This window comes from Lissotriton helveticus, chromosome 7 (assembly GCF_964261635.1).
Source record: "Lissotriton helveticus chromosome 7, aLisHel1.1, whole genome shotgun sequence".
Lineage (NCBI taxonomy): Eukaryota > Metazoa > Chordata > Amphibia > Caudata > Salamandridae > Lissotriton > Lissotriton helveticus.
In genome coordinates, this window is record NC_136068.1 from 1,838,445,142 (window position 1) to 1,838,463,785 (window position 18,644).

The 18,644-nt window shown below is 43.2% G+C and overlaps 1 protein-coding gene across 1 annotated transcript in view; it reads right to left on the reverse strand.

Moving 5' to 3' along the window:
- LOC144769737 (killer cell lectin-like receptor subfamily B member 1) overlaps positions 1–18,644 on the reverse strand; it is a 357,657-nt gene that overhangs the window by 256,983 nt on the left and 82,030 nt on the right. Inside the window, exon 3 of the mRNA XM_078653917.1 lies at positions 15,402–15,482. Coding sequence (XP_078510043.1) covers positions 15,402–15,482 — 81 coding nt within the window. The remainder of the gene's footprint in view (positions 1–15,401; positions 15,483–18,644) is intronic.

The window sequence follows — 18,644 nt, forward strand, 5'->3', positions numbered from 1 at the left end:
GTCCCTACGTTCGATTTGGTAGCCCGATGGCATGGCTTGAATTACATCTGGGTCGCAATCTGGGGTTAACCAGGTTTCGGTTAGGAAAAGGGCATCAGGGGATCGTTCCTCCAAAAGAAGTGAGATTTCTGCATTGTGTCTTGGCAGCGACCTGCAGTTTAGGAGCAATAGGGTGAAGTTTTGCTGTGGCTGCTTGAATTTAGCCGTTGGCAGGTTGGTTTTGCAGTGCTGACAGTAGGTGGGAAGGTTCAGAGGATGGTACTGGTGACAGCAACTGTCCTTCGTGGGGGGTTTCAGTGTGAGAAGGGTAGCAGGATTATATTGCGTCCTGTGGGGGGGGACCAGGGGGGGGGGTGGCCCCTGTCCCCGGCCGGACGCGGACGGGCGCAGACGGGCTTGCCTTTGGCGCGCCCGCTGCGCGCGTCCGCTGCGCGTCCGAAAATTGCACACATTTGAGGTTTATGGAGGGGCGTGGCCTCCCGTCAGTGGTCGTGGCCTTGCTGGGTTGCTAGGCTAATGGCGGCATGGATTGTTTTCCAGCCCGCTGCAGCGTTTACACGAGCTGTGCGGGGAAGTCCAGATGATCTCCAAGGGGGGGAAGTGCCCAGGGAGCGGTGAGTGACAGATAAAAACAATTTGTGACAAGTGAAAGTTTTTAAAAGCAAGTGCTTACTCCCGGCTTCCGCCTCAGGAGTCCAGTTCTCTAATGCGCGTTTGTGATTTCAACGCGTCTTATATGATGCGAGGAAAGGGGGCGTGGCCTCCCATCAGTGGGCGTGGCCTTGCTAGCTTGTGAAGCGGCGAGTAATGAGCAAAACAGTTTTTAATTAGGTAATAGTATTAAAAAAATGCGAGTGCTTACTCCCGGCTTCTGCCTCAGGAGTCCCAATTTCTAATGCGCGTTAGTAAAATCAGCGCGACTTATATAGCGCTAGGAAGGGGGCGTAGCCTCCCGTCAGTAGTCGTGGCCTTGCTGGGTTGCTAGGCTAATGGCGGCACGGATTGTTTTCCAGCCCGTGGCAGCGTTTACACAAGCTGCGCGGGGAAGTCCAGATGATCTCCAAGGGGGGGAAGTGCCCAGGGAGCGGTGAGTGACAGATAAAAACAATTTGTGACAAGTGAAAGTTTTTAAAAGCAAGTGCTTACTCCCGGCTTCCGCCTCAGGAGTCCAGTTCTCTAATGCGCGTTTGTGATTTCAACGCGTGTTATATGATGCGAGGGAAGGAGGCGTAGCCTCCCGTCAGTGGGCGTGGCCTTGCTAGCTTGTGAAGCGGTGAGTAATGAGCAAAACAGTTTTTAATTAGGTAATAGTATTAAAAAAATTCGAGTGCTTACTCCCGGCTTCCGCCTCAGGAGTCCCAATTTCTAATGCGCGTTAGTAAAATCAGCGCGACTTATATAGCGCTAGGAAGGGGGCATGGCCTCCCGTCAGTGGTCGTGGCCTTGCTGGGTTGCTAGGCTAATGGCGGCACGGATTGTTTTCCAGCCCGCGGCAGCGTTTACACGAGCTGCGTGGGGAAGTCCAGATGATCTCCAATGGGGGGATGTGCCCAGGGAGCGGTGAGTGACAGATAAACACAATTTGTGACAAGTGAGTAGTTTTTAAAAGCAAGTGCTTACTCCCGGCTTCCGCCTCTGGAGTCCAGTTCTCTAATGCGCGTTTGTGATTTCAACGCGTCTTATATGATGCGAGGGAAGGGGGCGTGGCCTCCCGTCAGTGGGCGTGGCCTTGCTAGCTTGTGAAGCGGCGAGTATTGAGCAAAACAGTTTTTAATTAGGTAATAATATTAAAAAAATGCGAGTGCTTACTCCCGGCTTCCGCCTCAGGAGTCCCAATTTCTAATGCGCGTTAGTAAAATCAGCGCGACTTATATAGCGCTAGGAAGGGGGCGTGGCCTCCCGTCAGTGGTCGTGGCCTTGCTGGGTTGCTAGGCTAGTGGCGGCCTGTTTCCCTGTATCTGCCATTTTCCATACTGGCTTAAGAATAAAGCAGGACTCCTCTATCGCTTATGTGGCATGGCGCCTGAGGATATGCCGCATCTGTTGTGTTCATGCGAAAAATTGCTGGAGGAACGGAAAAGTTTGTTAAAATTTCAATTTAACCAGCGAGCAATACGCTCACGAAGACACGCAGTTCTTGCCTGCTTTGTACCCAACGACCCGCAGTTGAACTGTAGTCTCGTGAAGTTTATGAAGGTGGTGGAAAACAAGATGTTGGACCTTGACCCTTCATTTAACTCTTAAAAGACATTAAATTCAAGTTGAATCTCATTTAATAATGATTGTCTAAAAAGTATCATTTTTATCATTTTAAATAGGAAATCTGAAACAGAATATATATTATTTATTTATGCAGTTGCCATTTTAGGGTAGTAGTGAGAAATGTTTTGTGTGTAGAGGTAATTGTTAAATGGTTATATTGCAAAGGTTTTAATTAACTATGCAAATAAAATTTACTTACTAACTGTGATGAACCCAATTGTTCAAGTGATTACTTTGCTGCATGCAACTTGACCACACAGCCAATCAACTCCATTGTCGCCGGAATTGTAGTTAAGCTACTGTCTGTTTACATTTGCTATGGTCTCGTGCATTTTTCAATTGCTCTTACATGTAATTTATTTGTTATGTGCAATGCATATGTGTTTAATTTTTCACTCATTAAAATAAAATACACACATCTGAATAAACAATTAAAAAAACATCTCAATTGCTAAATGAAAGATGAGTATAAACAATTGAGGTTTTTGTCAAATGTACTTTTTTACAATTACAAAAATACATTTAAAAATAAAAGGAGCTAGAGTAGGAAGGGCAGTAGATGTGGCTTTTGAAGGTTCTCGGAGCTGGAGTGGATAGTGTGCTTGTTTCTGAATGTTTGGCAATTGCATGTGGGTCTGGTGTTTGTTGTGTAGGAGTGGACATATATTTTTGACTGGTTTTTGATAATTTGGTGAGTGTGTGTGTTAGCTTTTGGTTAGTATTGTCTTGCGTGTAAGTGTGCTTTTGTGAAAGTGTGTTGGTTTTGATGAGTGTGGTGTTGTGATTGGTGTGGTTATGGTGGATATGGGTGTTGTGCTTGTCTGTTGTGTTGTGCGCGAGTGGGCACGAGTACATGCTTGATGCGAGGTTTCCCTCGTGCATTCATCGCGTGAACTCACACCGACTCGTGCTATTGTTTTTATTCAATTTGGTCTCGAGTGATATTATTATTCAATTGTACATCACTCGAGACCATTCTCAGTTGACAGCTTTTGTACTGTATGCTCTAACTGTATTCTAGTCAGTTACTGGTGATCGACTCAGAGACCGGAGCTGTATACAGGGAGTGCTTCATTTATAAGAATAAACTCAATTCTACATCTTCTATTTGTTGGTATTTACTCAACAAACTTGGCGACGAAGGACGGAGCACCGAACCTGTTCCTGAAAGAAGCACTTCCTGTCCATTTTAATACTCATTTACGTATTTTTTGAAAATAATCAAAGCATTTAAAAGCTTTCTATTACGCTCCAACTTACATGAAAGCGATGCACAGTCTTCTGAGGAACCGAATTCCCAAATGATTTGAGGAATTGACTTTCCAGCTGAAAAGCCGATTTTATTTCAATCGCGTGTGAAGGTGCGCGCCTTCATTTCTTGATCACGCTAACAAATCCTTCCGATACACGCATTGGCTGACGTTTAAGAGGAACTAAATCCTACATTTAGTGCGCTTTCACTGATTGGATTAAACAGAACCAATTGCTACAATTCATAGGAAAGTTAGTGACGCCGCTTTCCATTGGTTTACTATTCTGGATGAAACTGACAAGGTGACTTCGTTTCTTTCCTCTTCCTATTGAAAAACGAGGAGATTTATTTAAATAACGAAGTAAACACTTCAATGGACAGAGAAACGAATGGTGTTTGAAAATTTGAAAGGCAGAAAAACGGATGGTGTTCATCAGAGAAATAGATTGTGATAAAAGAACACAGGAAATCTTCTGATTTTGTACACTATCTTCTTGACTGTTTTGTTTTTCTGCAACACTCAAGTATTTCATTATTTTACTAAGACTAATTTTGTGTTATTCTCTTTACTATTAATATTCAGTGTAAAGTATCCTGTTTATTTACTTATTTCAGTTACTATGTGTGCTCAAGGCTATACACTTTCGCCCCCACAAAGTTATTGGTCAGCTGGTAGTTCCCCTTGTATGCCTTGGATTGAATGGAAGGCTTACTTCTTGAATTATATTGAAACTTTGGATGCAAATGGTAAAATGAAAGCCCCAGAAAAAAAGGGTATTTTTTTACACAGTTTGGGTCCTGAAGGATTAAAAGCCTTCAATCAACTCCCTACTTCACAAGCTAGTGGTGACATGAATGTATTTGACAAAGCTGTTTATGATTTTGATAAGTATTGTTCTCCCAACGTATGCATAGGAATTACTAGGTTTAAGTTTTTCCAGAGAAAACAGTTAAGTGAGGAAACTGTAGATAATTTTGTTTCGTCTCTAAAAACTTTAGCTCTAGATTGCAAATTTGGAAACTTACAAGAAGACTTTATAAGAGATCAAGTAGTCATGCACTCTAAAAATGATACCATACAGGAAAGACTTTGGATTAATGGTGATGAGAACTTAGATTTTGTATTGTCAATTGTTAGAAAGGCTGAACTTTCTTGTAGAAGTGCATTACAGGTTAAAGGGAATGATGCTTCAATCAGTAAGAATGTTGTTGCAAAAATTAATCAAAAATATGATGGTAAAAATAGAGATACTTTCAAGAAGAAACAAGTATTCTCTTCTAAAATAAATCCTGAAGCCTCAAGAGGTAATCTCAAATGTTTTAGGTGCAACTGCAAATCACATTTGGCTAATGACAAAACTTGCCCTGGCTTAAAACAGAAATGTTCCAATTGTGGTTTGAAAGGACATTTTACTTCTGCCTGCAGAAGGGGTAATACAAATCAAAAAGTCAAATGCATTGAGTTGAATGAGAATAGTGATGAGGATGGATTCACAGATGACTCCAATGAATGTTTATTTGTTTTAAACATAAAAGACTCTACTGTTTTAAATGTAAATGACCATTCCATCAAGAAAAAGCCATTGTGTGACATGGTTATCGGAGGTGTAAAGATTAACATGTATGTAGATTCTGGTTCACCTTATTCCATAGTGTGTGAATCTGTCTGGAAAAAATTGTTTGTACCTAGACTTTGCAGTCACTTAGAAGAAAGTGACATTAGTCCTGAAGGATATTCTGGTGGAAGGATAGATATTTTAGGATTCAGAACTTTAGTTTTTAGATTTAAGAACAGAAAGTGCATTGCTAAACTATATGTTTCAAAGAAGGGTCCCTCAGTTCTAAGTTGGTTTGACTGTGGAAAACTTGACATTGTACTGGATCCAAATAGTCCTACTCCAGTGATGTTGATTGATGAGCAAAATGGCATTTCTTCTTTGATACTAAGTAAATTTCCTAATGTTTTTTCTAAAGGCATTGGAAAGTTAACCAGCTTTAAACATGAAATCCGTTTAAAAGATAATGCTTGCCCTAAAATACATAAAGCTCGTAATATTCCCTTTGCTGTCAGAGAAGAGGTTAAGAGTGAATTAAATGCTTTAGTGGAAGGAGGCATAATAGATAGAATAGAGTCCTCTGAATGGGTTTCGCCCATAGTGGTTGCCAGGCGAACTAATGGCAAGGTGAGATTATGCATTGACCTTCGCCATCTTAACAATAATATTGTTATAGATCAATTTCCCCTTCCCCGTATTTCTGAAATGTTATCTGTGGTTGGAGGATCTAATATTTTTTCAACAATCGACCTATCTGCTGCGTATCACCAGATAGAGTTGAATGAAAAGAGTAAGGATTTGACGGCGTTTACTACACCTTTTGGGTGTTTCAGATTCAACAGGATGCCTTTTGGACTGGCGTCCGCAGCAGCAATTTTCCAGAGGGTCATGCAAGACATTTTGAAAGATTGTAAAAATGCCATTTGCTTTCAAGATGACATTTTGGTGTTCAATGATGACAAAGACAAACATATCATGGCTTTAGAGGAGGTTTTAAATGCACTTAATGTACATGGCCTTACCATTAAGCATGAGAAATGCAAATTTGGTGTACATTCTGTAAATTACTTAGGCCATGAATTGTGTGCAGAGGGTATCAAGCCTAGACCTTCTCTTTTAGAAGCGATTAAATCAGCTCCTCACCCTTTATCTAAAGATGATGTAAGATCCTTTTTAGGGTTAGTTGAGTTCTACGCTAGATATGTACCTGACTTCTCATGCAGAACATATAATATCAGGCAACTAATTAAAAATAGGGTTGTCTTTGAATGGACTAATGAATGCGAGAAAGAGTTCAATGATGTAAAGAATGCTATCTGCTCTGCAAGTGCATTAGCTTGTTTTGATCCTTCTCTAGAAAACATTATTACTACTGATGCTAGCGCAAAAGGACTAGGTGCTGTGTTTTCGCAAAAGAATAAGGAGGGAAAAGAAGTGATCATTGCACATGCTTCAAGGGCACTTACTCCTGCTGAGGAAAAGTATTCCACAATAGAAAGGGAGACTTTAGCATGCATTTGGGCTCTGGAACATTTCAGAGTGTTTGTCTGGGGTAAAGAATGCACTCTTAGGAGTGATCATAAACCGTTAGTACGACTACTTACTACAGAAGGCATGTTAAGAGCTTCAGCCCGAATTGCACGCATGTCCATGCGTTTGCAGGATTTTATTTATAATATACAATACTTACCGGGAAAAGAGAATGTTTCTGCAGATTTTTTGTCTAGGATGCCCTTACCCATTCAAGAGGATTTACATAATGAATGGGACAATTTCCAGATTGCCATGATACATGATGAGGGTCCCATTTCAATTGATCAGACTTTGTGGAAAGAGAAATTTGAGAGTGATGAAATTTTAAAAAATGTTACAAGTTATATAGTTAGTAATTGGCCTGAAAAGAAGTATTTGAGTCCAGAATTGAAAAACTTCTGGGAAGTAAGGTCGGAACTTTCATATTGTGAGAACATCATTAAAAGGGGTGAACGCATTGTACCACCAGTGGGTGTGAGGAAAATTATAGTTTCACAGAGTCATGAAGGTCATAGTGGAATGGTTAGAACCAAGCAACAGGTTAAACATTTATTTTGGTGGCCAGGGATGGACATGTTTATTGAAAGGTTAGTCAGAAATTGTGTGGTATGTGCCAATTCTGATAAGTCCTTAGTTACTTTAAAACCCAATATGGGTACACATAGTATTCCAAATAATCCTTGGGAAACCATTGCTATAGACATTATGGGTCCCATTGGCTGCGAATCCAAGTATGTTATAGCAGCTATTGACATTTTCTCAAAATGGCCCATTATCAAAATTGTCCAGAAGATAGATACTGATTCGGTTTTGTGTTTCCTAGATAAAGTTTTTATTGAAGAAGGGTTACCAGCAAAGATAATATCAGACAATGGTGTACAATTTATCTCCAAGAAAGCAAATGATTACTTTTCAAGACTTGGCATTGTTCACTCTACTACTTCTTTATATAATCCCAGTGGGAATGGGGTTATAGAGAGATTCAATAGAGTTCTGAAAGGAGCCATACAGATCACTAGTAATGATGACAAAACATGGGAAATAGAGATTTTTAAGAAAGTGTGGATGTACAGGACAACCACGAACTCAATGACGGGATATTCTCCTTTTGAGATCATGAGAGGAAGAGTTCCTAGGACAAAGGTGAATCCCTCGTGGTTGATAAAATCCACTCCTTCCAATGTGGATTTGAATATAGTCAAGGAAAACCTTATTCGCACTCATTGCTCAAACAAAAAATACTTTGATGAGAAACATGGCTCAAAAAAAGATCCCAAGGTAGAAGTGGGCATGATGGTAAAGGTCAAGAAACCATGGAAAGTAAAAAAAGGTGAGAGTTCATTTATGGGTCCTTTTGAAGTTTCAGAAGTCTTAAAAAACTCTGTGAGATTATCCAATAATAAGGTTTGGAATCTGAGTAGGATTGCTGTCCTCAAAGCTGACAAGGATGTTTACTGTAAAGAAGTTATTCCTGAACATTCTGATTTTTCCTTTTTGGATAAAGATTCTTGCACTGCAGATGTTTTACCTTGCTGTTCAAGTAATTGTATTACCAACCAGGACACTGCACCTACTGTAACAACCTGTCATGATAGCAGTGTTTCCTTACCTAAAAGAGTCACCAAGAAACCGAAATGGTTGTCTGATTTTGTTGCTTTCATTATCAAAAAAATGTAATTCACTGTGTTTTTTTTTCTTCTTCCTTTTTTTCTCATAAGGGAGGAAGGTGTGTTGTGTTGTGCGCGAGTCGGCACGAGTACATGCTTGATGCGAGGTTTCCCTCGTGCATTCATCGCGTGAACTCACACCGACTCGTGCTATTGTTTTTATTCAATTTGGTCTCGAGTGATATTATTATTCAATTGTACATCACTCGAGACCATTCTCAGTTGACAGCTTTTGTACTGTATGCTCTAACTGTATTCTAGTCAGTTACTGGTGATCGACTCAGAGACCGGAGCTGTATACAGGGAGTGCTTCATTTATAAGAATAAACTCAATTCTACATCTTCTATTTGTTGGTATTTACTCAACATTGTCGTGCTTATAGGTGTAGCTAAAATAGTATGTATGTGTTGTTTGTATGTTTGTTTGTGTTTCTTTGTGTATTTATGTGTGTCTAAGATTGTGCTGCTTGTGTCTGTTGTAGTGGGTGCCTGCAAAGAAGTGAAGGGCTTGGGATTAGAGTGGGAGTTAGGAATTGTGTTGAGGAAGGGACCTGAGTTGGAGCAGAAGGTTGGACTGGTTTGGAGGCTAGAGTGAGGAGACTGCTATGCTACATGTTAAGAAAAGTGCAAAACACATTTGCAACAGTTAAAGCAAAAACTTCATGTATGTTTAGTGAGACATCAAAAAATGATTACTTACCAGTCTCTACCAGGAATGCCTGTCAGGCCTTCAAGATGTAGGATCTGCTAGACCTTCTCCTCCCAGGGATATATTGTTAAGAGGGGGGGGGGCTGGAAGAATCGCCTCCAGTTCTCTGGGTCTCTAGATGACACTTGGAGGTATGCAGGTGACAACAATTTTCACAAATACATCAGGTGTGTGATGCTAGCATCCATTCAAAAGTCACAGGAATAGTAAAATGTTGAACGTGTCCTGTGACTGACTCACTCCATCACAAATCTGCTGCAAGGACAACGACAGCACATCTGTGAAATCTGAATAGGCTCGGTGCAAACCCACTGCCCTGGCAGTGGCGCAATACTGTTAGCCAGCAAAGGAGTTTGCTGTGTGAACGGAGGTGAGCCGCTTATATGACGGTAAACAGTCTATTAGCGCACTCGGCGGATCAGCCAGTACACATCTAAATACTGCAGCCAGGAATGTATCAGCTCGATGGAGTTCTTGTAGCTGATGTTGGATTTTGGCAAAGCTAGGGACTAGTAGACGAGTTGTGATCCAAGTCTCTGGCAAACATAGAAGATCACCACACTGAAGAAATGCTTGCGCTTCTTTGTAATGTAAGGTGTTCTTGAGCCCCTGAACCTTCCATGAAATCACTAAGAGAGGCTTTGTTGGGGCAGGGCTGTGGGGATCAACCTTGTTCTGTCAGCGGGGGCTATGAACAGGTCGAGTTTTCCCCTACTTAAGGGATAGCCACCCCCAGGAATTTATTCGATGTGAGCCAGCATGTCTCTAATAATTCTGGGGCAGATTTATGAAGGCCCTGCGCCGCCGGTGCGTCACTTTTTCCCATGTTAAAAGTGACGCACCGGCGGCGTAAGGCCTTCATAAATCTGCCCCTCTATGTTCTGCTGTTGGTCTGTTTGGGTCTAAGGAGAACAACATTCTCTCTGACGGGGTGGGTGTTTGTTTGGGTTTCTGGTTGATGTTCCTTTTAGTATGCACCTCACTTTAGATTGCTTTGGCCGGGTGCTGGGGTTTCCCCATCAATATATGTGGCTACCTTTCTTGTTGGGGGGCCTCAACCCTGATCCCCCAATTAGCATAATTTTCATTCTCGGTCACTATCTTCTGAGCTAGCTCAGCGTCTTTCCAGGTGGCCATTGCTGATTCTTTTGCTACATGGCTGCTTAGTGTTTTAAACTGGACTTGTAGTAGGCCGTCGGAGATGTAGTGTGCCAAGCAAGGGATATGTTTCAAGATTTGCAGAATATTTGCCCTGTTTAGAGTGTCCATGCTTCCATGTAAAGTGTACTCTGATGAAATACCATAACGTTATTTTTCGACATTCTGGCATTGTCATCGCTGGGCAGGTTTGGACCTTTGCTTGCAGCCAGAGCAGAACGACTTGGGCCGAGTGTCTCGAGTTATTACACCTGGGCATTATCATCCATTCCGAAGTTATTTGCAGGTGTACGTGACCTGGCCTTGGTGCTGGCTAAGAAGTTTGGGGCTTGGTAGTACTACAGAAGTCCCGCTGCACCGGTGGTCCAAAGTACTCAGTCAAGATGACGGCAGTCCGACCACAGTATTTAGATGCTGCTGCAACAATAGACAGGAAACCGTTGTGGCAGCGGGCATTTCTGCTGGCTAATAGCACTGTTTGTCAGGCCGGTGGGCTTGCGCCGAAATGATGTAGATGTCCCCGTTGTGCTGGTGGTGTCCTGGCAGTGGTGTCCTGGCAGAGTGCGCCCCTGGTGGAGTGGAGACTGGTAGGTACTACCCGTTAATTTGTAAGTAGAAATATATGTCTTGTGTTGAAAATTAATATTTAGGTAATATGTAATGCCCCTTTTCGTACAGATTGCATTGCACACAAAACAACACATACACACTATTGATTGCCCAACAACATGCACTACAACAACATCATTTTTTTGTGTCAATACTGGTTTGTTCCTTTTACCTTTATAAATTGTGAAATGAGCACCAATGCAGTGCACATATTAAACCAAATTTAAGTAACAGCAAAGTAAAAATAAACAAGCCTACAGCATTTGTTGTTACACGATTCATAGTATGAAAAGTTACATTGCAACCTACCTTAAATCCCATCGACAAGGAGTTGTTTAGAATTGTGGTCAAGTCGTAGCAGGAAAGGAGAGACCTGGACAATGGTGTCTGAGTCACTAATGGAAGAGGAAACTTTAAAAAAAGGTACGTTTTTAACCAATTTCCTTTGATTAGGCCAACTCAAAGTTGGAGGTATTCTCATCACTTTTTTCTCGATCGGAAGGCACATTGTGATTGGATTAGCAGGAATAGTGATAGGACTCCCACGATTAGCTGCCTTTGCCTATGGGGCCATTGGTGTGGGAGAAAAAATCTGGCAGAATGGACGGGAATCATATGGGCTTTTGTCCATGGACCCACTAACATCTAAATCGAGCAGGCAGGTCACCTAGTTGGCGGTCAGGTAAATTGCTAAAAAAGCGACGGTGGGACGATTACCGCCAAGATCTCAATCAGGCCCTTTGTATTATAAGATGACACTTTAAGCTCAGTGGATGATCAGCCCCCCTTTCCCAGGGCCTCCGCTGCCCATGAAGATCATGCATCATGAGTAGCTACTGGCCAAGGGAAATTACTTCCAGAGAATTTGTGTTGGAAGATTGGGACCATCTTCTGGGCAATGTTTGAAACTGGTTGTGGGGGTTGATGCTTGAGCTCAGAGGCCTCCTTCCTTTCCTTGTGGCATTCTGCAAAAGAGGCCTGAATGCCTATTAAATCCAACTGAAAGATGGTGCTGCTAGCTTGTGTGACTTTTTGTCTGCTTTTTTAAGTGCTTCTTTGCCCTTCGTGACAGCTTTTTATCATTGCCTTGGGCTTCGGTCAAAATGTTCGCAGCCTGTACCACGGAGCAATTTGTGTTGCTGGCTGAAGTATCATGAGCTCCTGTTTCTGCTCCTGATAAGTTTTAGGGGGTTAGCTTGTTGGAGTTTCCCATAGCCGTTTCCTGATTGATATCCAAAGTGCTTTGTAAGTTGTCACTCTTCCCTTGATGGATAGCCACCTTCTCAGAGCAGGGGTGGCTGAGTTGGCTGGGGGTGCCTTTGCCCTCCTTACTGCAGTGACTAATGAAGAGGACACCTCCAGAAGTGAGCCGAACTTCTCGACAATTGGATGGCATTGGCTTATTATTATTGCCATCCCCCCAATTGTTGTGGCGATAGTCTGTATGGTAACAATCTGTAATTCAAACGTATGTGATTGCCATGTAAGTGCATTTATTGTGGCCAGGTTTGAATTAATTGATGCCAGTTATGCATCTTGGTATGATTGACTGATTGGTGATGTTATTTTAATGTTACTGCAAAGTTATTCTGTGGTCCATTTATTACAGTAACCTGATTCATCTTGGTTGTGGCAGAGATGATCCCTTAAATCTGACCGGGGGAAGAGCTTCGTCGTACATGGGTCACTCCAACCATCTGTTGTAGGGGGTTAGGTCTGTTCCAGTGGGGACGCAACTCCTCCCTTGTCCACTGACACTTCCTTGTGCGCTTGGTTGCTGTAGGATGGGTTTGGGGTGGAGTTATCAGACTGATACAATACTAGCATGGTAGCATTTGACATGCGTCCTGGATGGGAGCCATTGATTGCTGTGCTTTATAATCTAGGTTTGATATGGAGATGGACGTGGAGGAAAGCTCCATTGGCTAGATCACTGAGGTTTGTTCCATGGACTTAGGAGTCAGATCTGCACTCTGTCCCAAGGATGTCTGTTCTGTGCCATGCTCTTGCTGGGTTAAGGTTGGGGCAACTGAATTAGTCAGCCCAACCAGAGAGAGGTATTTGATTCACTAGGGTTTTGTGGAAATTTCCTCTTTTGAGCTTCCAGCACTGTGAAATATTGGAGTTGGCACTTTAAGGGTGTTGACATTATTTCTGTCGTATTCGTTAGTGACCTCATTGTAGTGCATCTGTTATACCCAGCTATTCTTTCTGGCATTGCAGGTGCCCGCCCTGATTAGGCACCCTGCAAGTGAGCTTCCAGCTACCTTGAGGAATTCTAACTATCTAAATTCTGAGACCAAGAAACCTAGCAAAATAAACTTTGGCTTAAGATCCTGAAGGCGCGTTGGTTCGTGTCACTTTGTTTGTGCTTTGCTGGTGCTCTTACCTTTCACACTTGGCTTTTTTTTATTGTTTTTATACTTTGCTGTAATTGTTTTTTTTGTTGCTTTTATTACCTTTATTTCCTTTAATAGCTTACTACGTTTCTGATCCACCCCCTGAAGCCCCTCTCCCCCAAATGCCCAAGTGCTGCTGGGTTGCACCCCCTTAAGCGTTGTGTGTGTGAAGCTATAGAGTGACCAGGTGGGCGAGTGGCAAGCTTGACAAACAGCAACGGGGTGGCAGCTAGCCATAAACTAACTGTTTTGCATTTTCTTTGGTAGGCGCCCCTTTTATGGCTGGCATGGGGCAAGGGTACTTCCCATGCTGGGTGTGAGCTGAGCTGATGTCAAGGTACTGGTCGTAGGTGGGAGCTCACACAACACTGCAAGCCACACCCAAAAATAGGGTCGCTGCTTCCGCGGAGTCAGGGCTTGAACTTAGTGCAGGGCCCCCGCCTGCGTTTCAGCTCTGCATCTGAGCTGGGCTTAACACCATCGCTGCTATCGATATTCCTCTCCTGTGCTGGGCCATAATGGAAATGGGTGTGGTCATGACGAGCTCAGCTCGTCATGAGCGCAGCTCCACTTTGCCTCATGACGAGCTCAGCTCGTCATGAGCATGGAAGGGGTTAAAGCTATCAAGCTCCTGGTCCCCTCTCTCACATCAGGGCAGGGTGCTGAGGTCAAGTTCAGGCCTATTGGGATCAGCTCGCTGAATTCGCTGGGTTCGGCTTCCCGATCCTCTAGTGTAGGAGGAGCAGTTAACAAGATGCCGGAACTGGTAAAATGTCGGGCGAGTGCCTAACCAAGGGAGCAGTCGTGTAATGCCCCGGGCATCTTCCCCCACCTTGCAGTTACACTGAATGCTTTTGGAAGAGGTGTGGCGCAGCAGCCAGGGTGGCTGACTCCGGAACCCAGGGGCTCACGGTTCGATCCCCAGCGCTGGATCCTATTTCTAAGAAGGGTAAAGTGTTCTCTTTGGTCCCTCCTGATGAAATGGAAACTGGACAGTTAGGGCCAAATTTATCAAGGTCTGGTGTTGCCCTTGCATCAATCAAGGGCAATGCAAGCCATAAAGTCAGATTTACTATGCTACCCACACAGAGCAACCTTGCATGGCTCAGTGTAGGATAGAAAATTTGGAGTAACGCAAGGCAGCGTAAATTGCTGCCTAGCGTTACTCTGACCTGGGAAGGCGTTCAGTGGGTGGAGCATGGGTGTTCCAACACTTCCATGCATGGTTTTTGCAGCATTCACAGATTTACTAACACTGGTAAACCTGGGAATGCATAAAAATGGTATGACTTCCCATGTGAGGCATAATGAGGAAAAATATATCTATTTCTCCTTATTTTATCTGTACACGTGCTCTTCACTCAGAAGCATCCATCAAAAGAGGAAAATACCTCGGAAGTTTGTTTTGTGCAGGAAGGTATTCTTTCCTATACAAAACAAAATCCTGCCTGTAATGCAGCACCATGGCCCAAGGGTGCCAGTGCTGACAATAGGCTGTACTCAGTGCGCCAGTGCAGAGAGAGCAGGAATCCACCATATCTTAGTAAATATGCTGCAGTCCCGCTGTCTCCATTTGATGCAGCACAGCATGTTGTTTTACTCCATTGCATTCCGCCAAATATTAGTAAATCTGTCCCCTAGTCTGTAATGAATTGCAGTACATGCAGTACAGGATGCAATGCAGCACCTGCTGGATATGAAACGCTTATGATTCTAGGATTTAAAGCTGAAAGGGGTGCAGTGGCAGTCGACACACCACAGTACCAGGGAAAACCACATTTGCCCAGCCAACCTTTATACATCTGGATCTGCAGCAAGACACATGCATACAGGCCTTGAAAAAGGTAACAGTGCAGCACAACTTTCTCCCTCTTGAAGACAGAAAGAGAGAGAGAGAGAAAACTTTACTGTCTGTGGGGTACTAAACATGGAGTTCTCTTATTTATTGCACGATCATACCTGTCAGGCAACTGGGTTCGATCTTATAAGGATTACAATAAGTGCTCAAAAGCCACCAGGCTTCTTCTGTTTGTCTATCAGAGCGAAATGGAAATCTTGTGGAGGCTTCGACCCTGGGCCCACTCTGACATGTCCAGGGACAACGCACAAGCTGGATGTGATAGTTGTGAGATGTGTGTGAGCAAATGAAGTTTGGAGAGGATGATGAGTGCCCCTTCAGGCTTTTGTGATATTTATTCTAATTTTGAGAAAATGGTGCAACATAAACATTTGTTCATATAATAATTCTGAAGTGACCATGTTTATTGGGATACTTACATTTATCTCTCTGTTTCAGTAGCATCTTCAGGTCCCCGATCTCCTGATGTAACTTGAAAACTGAAGCGAGAGGAGTCAGAAGAGAAGGCAACTATTAGAGTGGAATGCAAAGCTAAGGAGGTTCTTAATCTTTCAAATAGTCCACCTGAAGCCAACTGACCATCACAGCCCCTGTGATTGACATGCCTTCAGTTCCTACTCTGACTTTTCTATGAACAGTGTAGTATTCCTGCACTTGCTTTCATCCCCAGAAGCCATTAGAATATGAACATTTGGTCCTCCAAGCTGGGAATGTGCACAATATTAAAATATGGAGGTCAGTCCACAGTTTGTTGGAATGGCATTGGTGCTATACAAAACGAAAGTGACCCAACAACTAAATAATGAAATTGGGGGAGGGGTAGAGCCTCTACCATAGAGTGAGAGAAGTAAGGCACCTCGAGCGAGAGTGATTGACTCTCTAGACGCTGCTGGTCTCACTGGACCCCTACATTATGGTCATGTGTATCACTGCATAGACCCAAAATATAAGGTTTTACCAGATGGCTCAGTGTTCCATAGGTCTCAGTGCTCCACTCCTGAGTTTCACTGTAACATTGGAATTAATCCTGGGAGTTGTAGTCCTGATTCACTTCAGTTGATTCAATTACACCAATACATCTTAAAACAAATATTTGTTAAATGTTAAACACATCCTAGCACTGGATCATTGCACACTCAGTGACATGGAGCATTCTGCTAACGTTACTCATAAAGCACTCTGATTTCCACGGCCCCAAAATACATTCTAGCAGCCCAAAATACTTTTTGCTGATGGCCTTAGGGTGTAGTTCTCCATCACTAAATGTGGTGCTACCATGGCATGGCTAAGTAGACATCTATCCCATACTAGTCGAGTTGCCAACCATCGGTGACATGGTTCGGTAGGATGAGCTTGTAGCGCACTGTCACCTGTACCTTTTTGATGGTATTGAAAAAGTTCATATGATGCCGTCATACTTCTGTCCCTACTACAGGGTCCTGTTAAGACTAATTCATGAAGCACAGATGTTCTGCAGCTGACAAAGCAGGCTTTTCAGTACAAGTTAACAAGAGAGGGAGGCTGTTTGGATTTTGCATGAAAGGAGGACTCACCAAACAAGCGGTGAATCCGCATCCTCCGGGCCGGTGGAAGCCACCGCCGGCCCGGAGGAGGCGGATTCACCGCTGCAGTCATAGAAAACACCCACCGCCAGATTATGATGGCGGTGGGATCAGCGGCAGACGGCAGGCCCGTCCGCCGCTGATCCGCAGGTGTGGACCGCAGTATGGTGGCGGTGTCTGCAAGACACTGCCAGCCAAATTACGATGGGTGCGGAAACATGCTTTTCCGTGGCGGCTTTTCCGCCGTGGAAAAGCATGTGGACCTTTGCTTCTGGGGGCCCCTTGCGGGACCCCATGGTGTTTGGGGGTGCACAGGGGGGGTACCTATGGTACCCCCCTGCTTTGGCATGCACAAGGTGGCAGGCACCACGCGGTGCCTGCCACGTTGTGCATGTCAAAGGAAAACATGCATTTTTCACTTTGTGGCGGGTGCTGCTTAAAGCAGCACCCGCCACAATGTTACATATACAGGATGTGACCGCCAGGGTGGCGGTCACATCCTAATTCCAACGGAGGAACCGCCGCTGCCCCTGCGGACGGTCCCTCCACCTCAGGGGCCATCCTAATAGGCCTCAAGATTAGGTTTAAAAAAGAAATAACAATTGCTGAATAATTATTCATGAACAGGGTTGGCATGTCACTCCGTATCAGAACGTTGCCATCTATCAACTTCTTTACTTTCACTAAAGGGTGTACCAGTTTATTGACTGAGTTGAAGAAAGCCACATTGCAAATCCTAGAAACTGCACTGGACTGGATTCACGATGTCCTCATAACACGAAGCAACAGATTTATCAACACTTTGCACCAGTGCACAGTCATGCTAAGTAACACAAATCCCTATCTACTAAAATGGGTAGAAAGGGCCTTGCAGTAAATAGTAACGCCTCCTAATGTTGGTGTTACTAAGGAGAAATGTTTTAATTTCTTGTCACTTTTCACACACTGCATGTCATCTGCACTGTCCAGCATCCATCCAATGTGTGCAAAGTTTTAAAATTTGTGTAAGCATAGTATGATGTACTGGAATGGCAACAGTATAGTCTAGCCTGTGCTAGACTATACACAGTGCAGAGATGTGTGCATGTTGGTACACAGTCTATTTATGTAACCAACAAGTGGGAAGAGAGCAACAGAACCATATGTTAGTTGATATGGCTCTACGATCCTCAATTTTCCTAGAGTATCGTAGCGTAGCAACCTTGGTTATTGCGTTGCGCTAAACTTTTTAAAACTGCTTCGAAGTGATAGTCGAGATGCCCTGAGTCATTTCAAATGATTATTAGCAAAGCCAATAAGTCTGGTCTTGGAAAACTGGTAAAGTGGTTGTATCTGTTTTAGTTTTTTTTGCAAGCATATTTCACAAAAATAAACAGATGTAAAGAATGACCAAATACCACTGCCCAAACCTGGAAACAATATAAATGGCTGAATGAATGGGTAGTGGCGCTAAAGTACTATTCCACTAAGAGTATTTAAACCGGAATTATCATAATACTTACAAAAGGTGCTTAAAGAGCAGGAAGCAATTCAACCTACTGCCCCAGACCCGCTTAGAAGCATCGTACAATAAACACTCTGGCACACGCTATCTCAAGTATACAGGTTAAATTAATAGTCAAGTAATACACATTGAACAAAGTTGGTTCTCCTTGTTCAGGTAGTGTCTCCTTTTTTTATTATTTTCATCACATTTAGACTCTTTTCTTGTATCTGTCACCAACACGTGTTTCGTCCTAGAGGGAGTACCCCAAGACTTTTTCAGAGCTACAAACCAATAATGGTTTCTTCTAATCAACAAAAAGCTATACAATTGCAATAGCTAGAAGCTTGTTGTCTTTCAACTATATACATTTGGCAATAGTCCCGTGGAAAGTTACATGAAATGGTGGTCATGTGGTATCACAATCCACAAGTAGGGAAAACCCGTGCAGAATCAGTCTTGGAATAATGTATACTTTTTCCAGACTATAAATGCCAATCCAATGAACCATAAACAGCGTGGCATACCATTGTGTTAATGTGAATTACCCAAAAACATCACCAGAAAACTGGTATCAGCATGCTGGAATTGAGAAA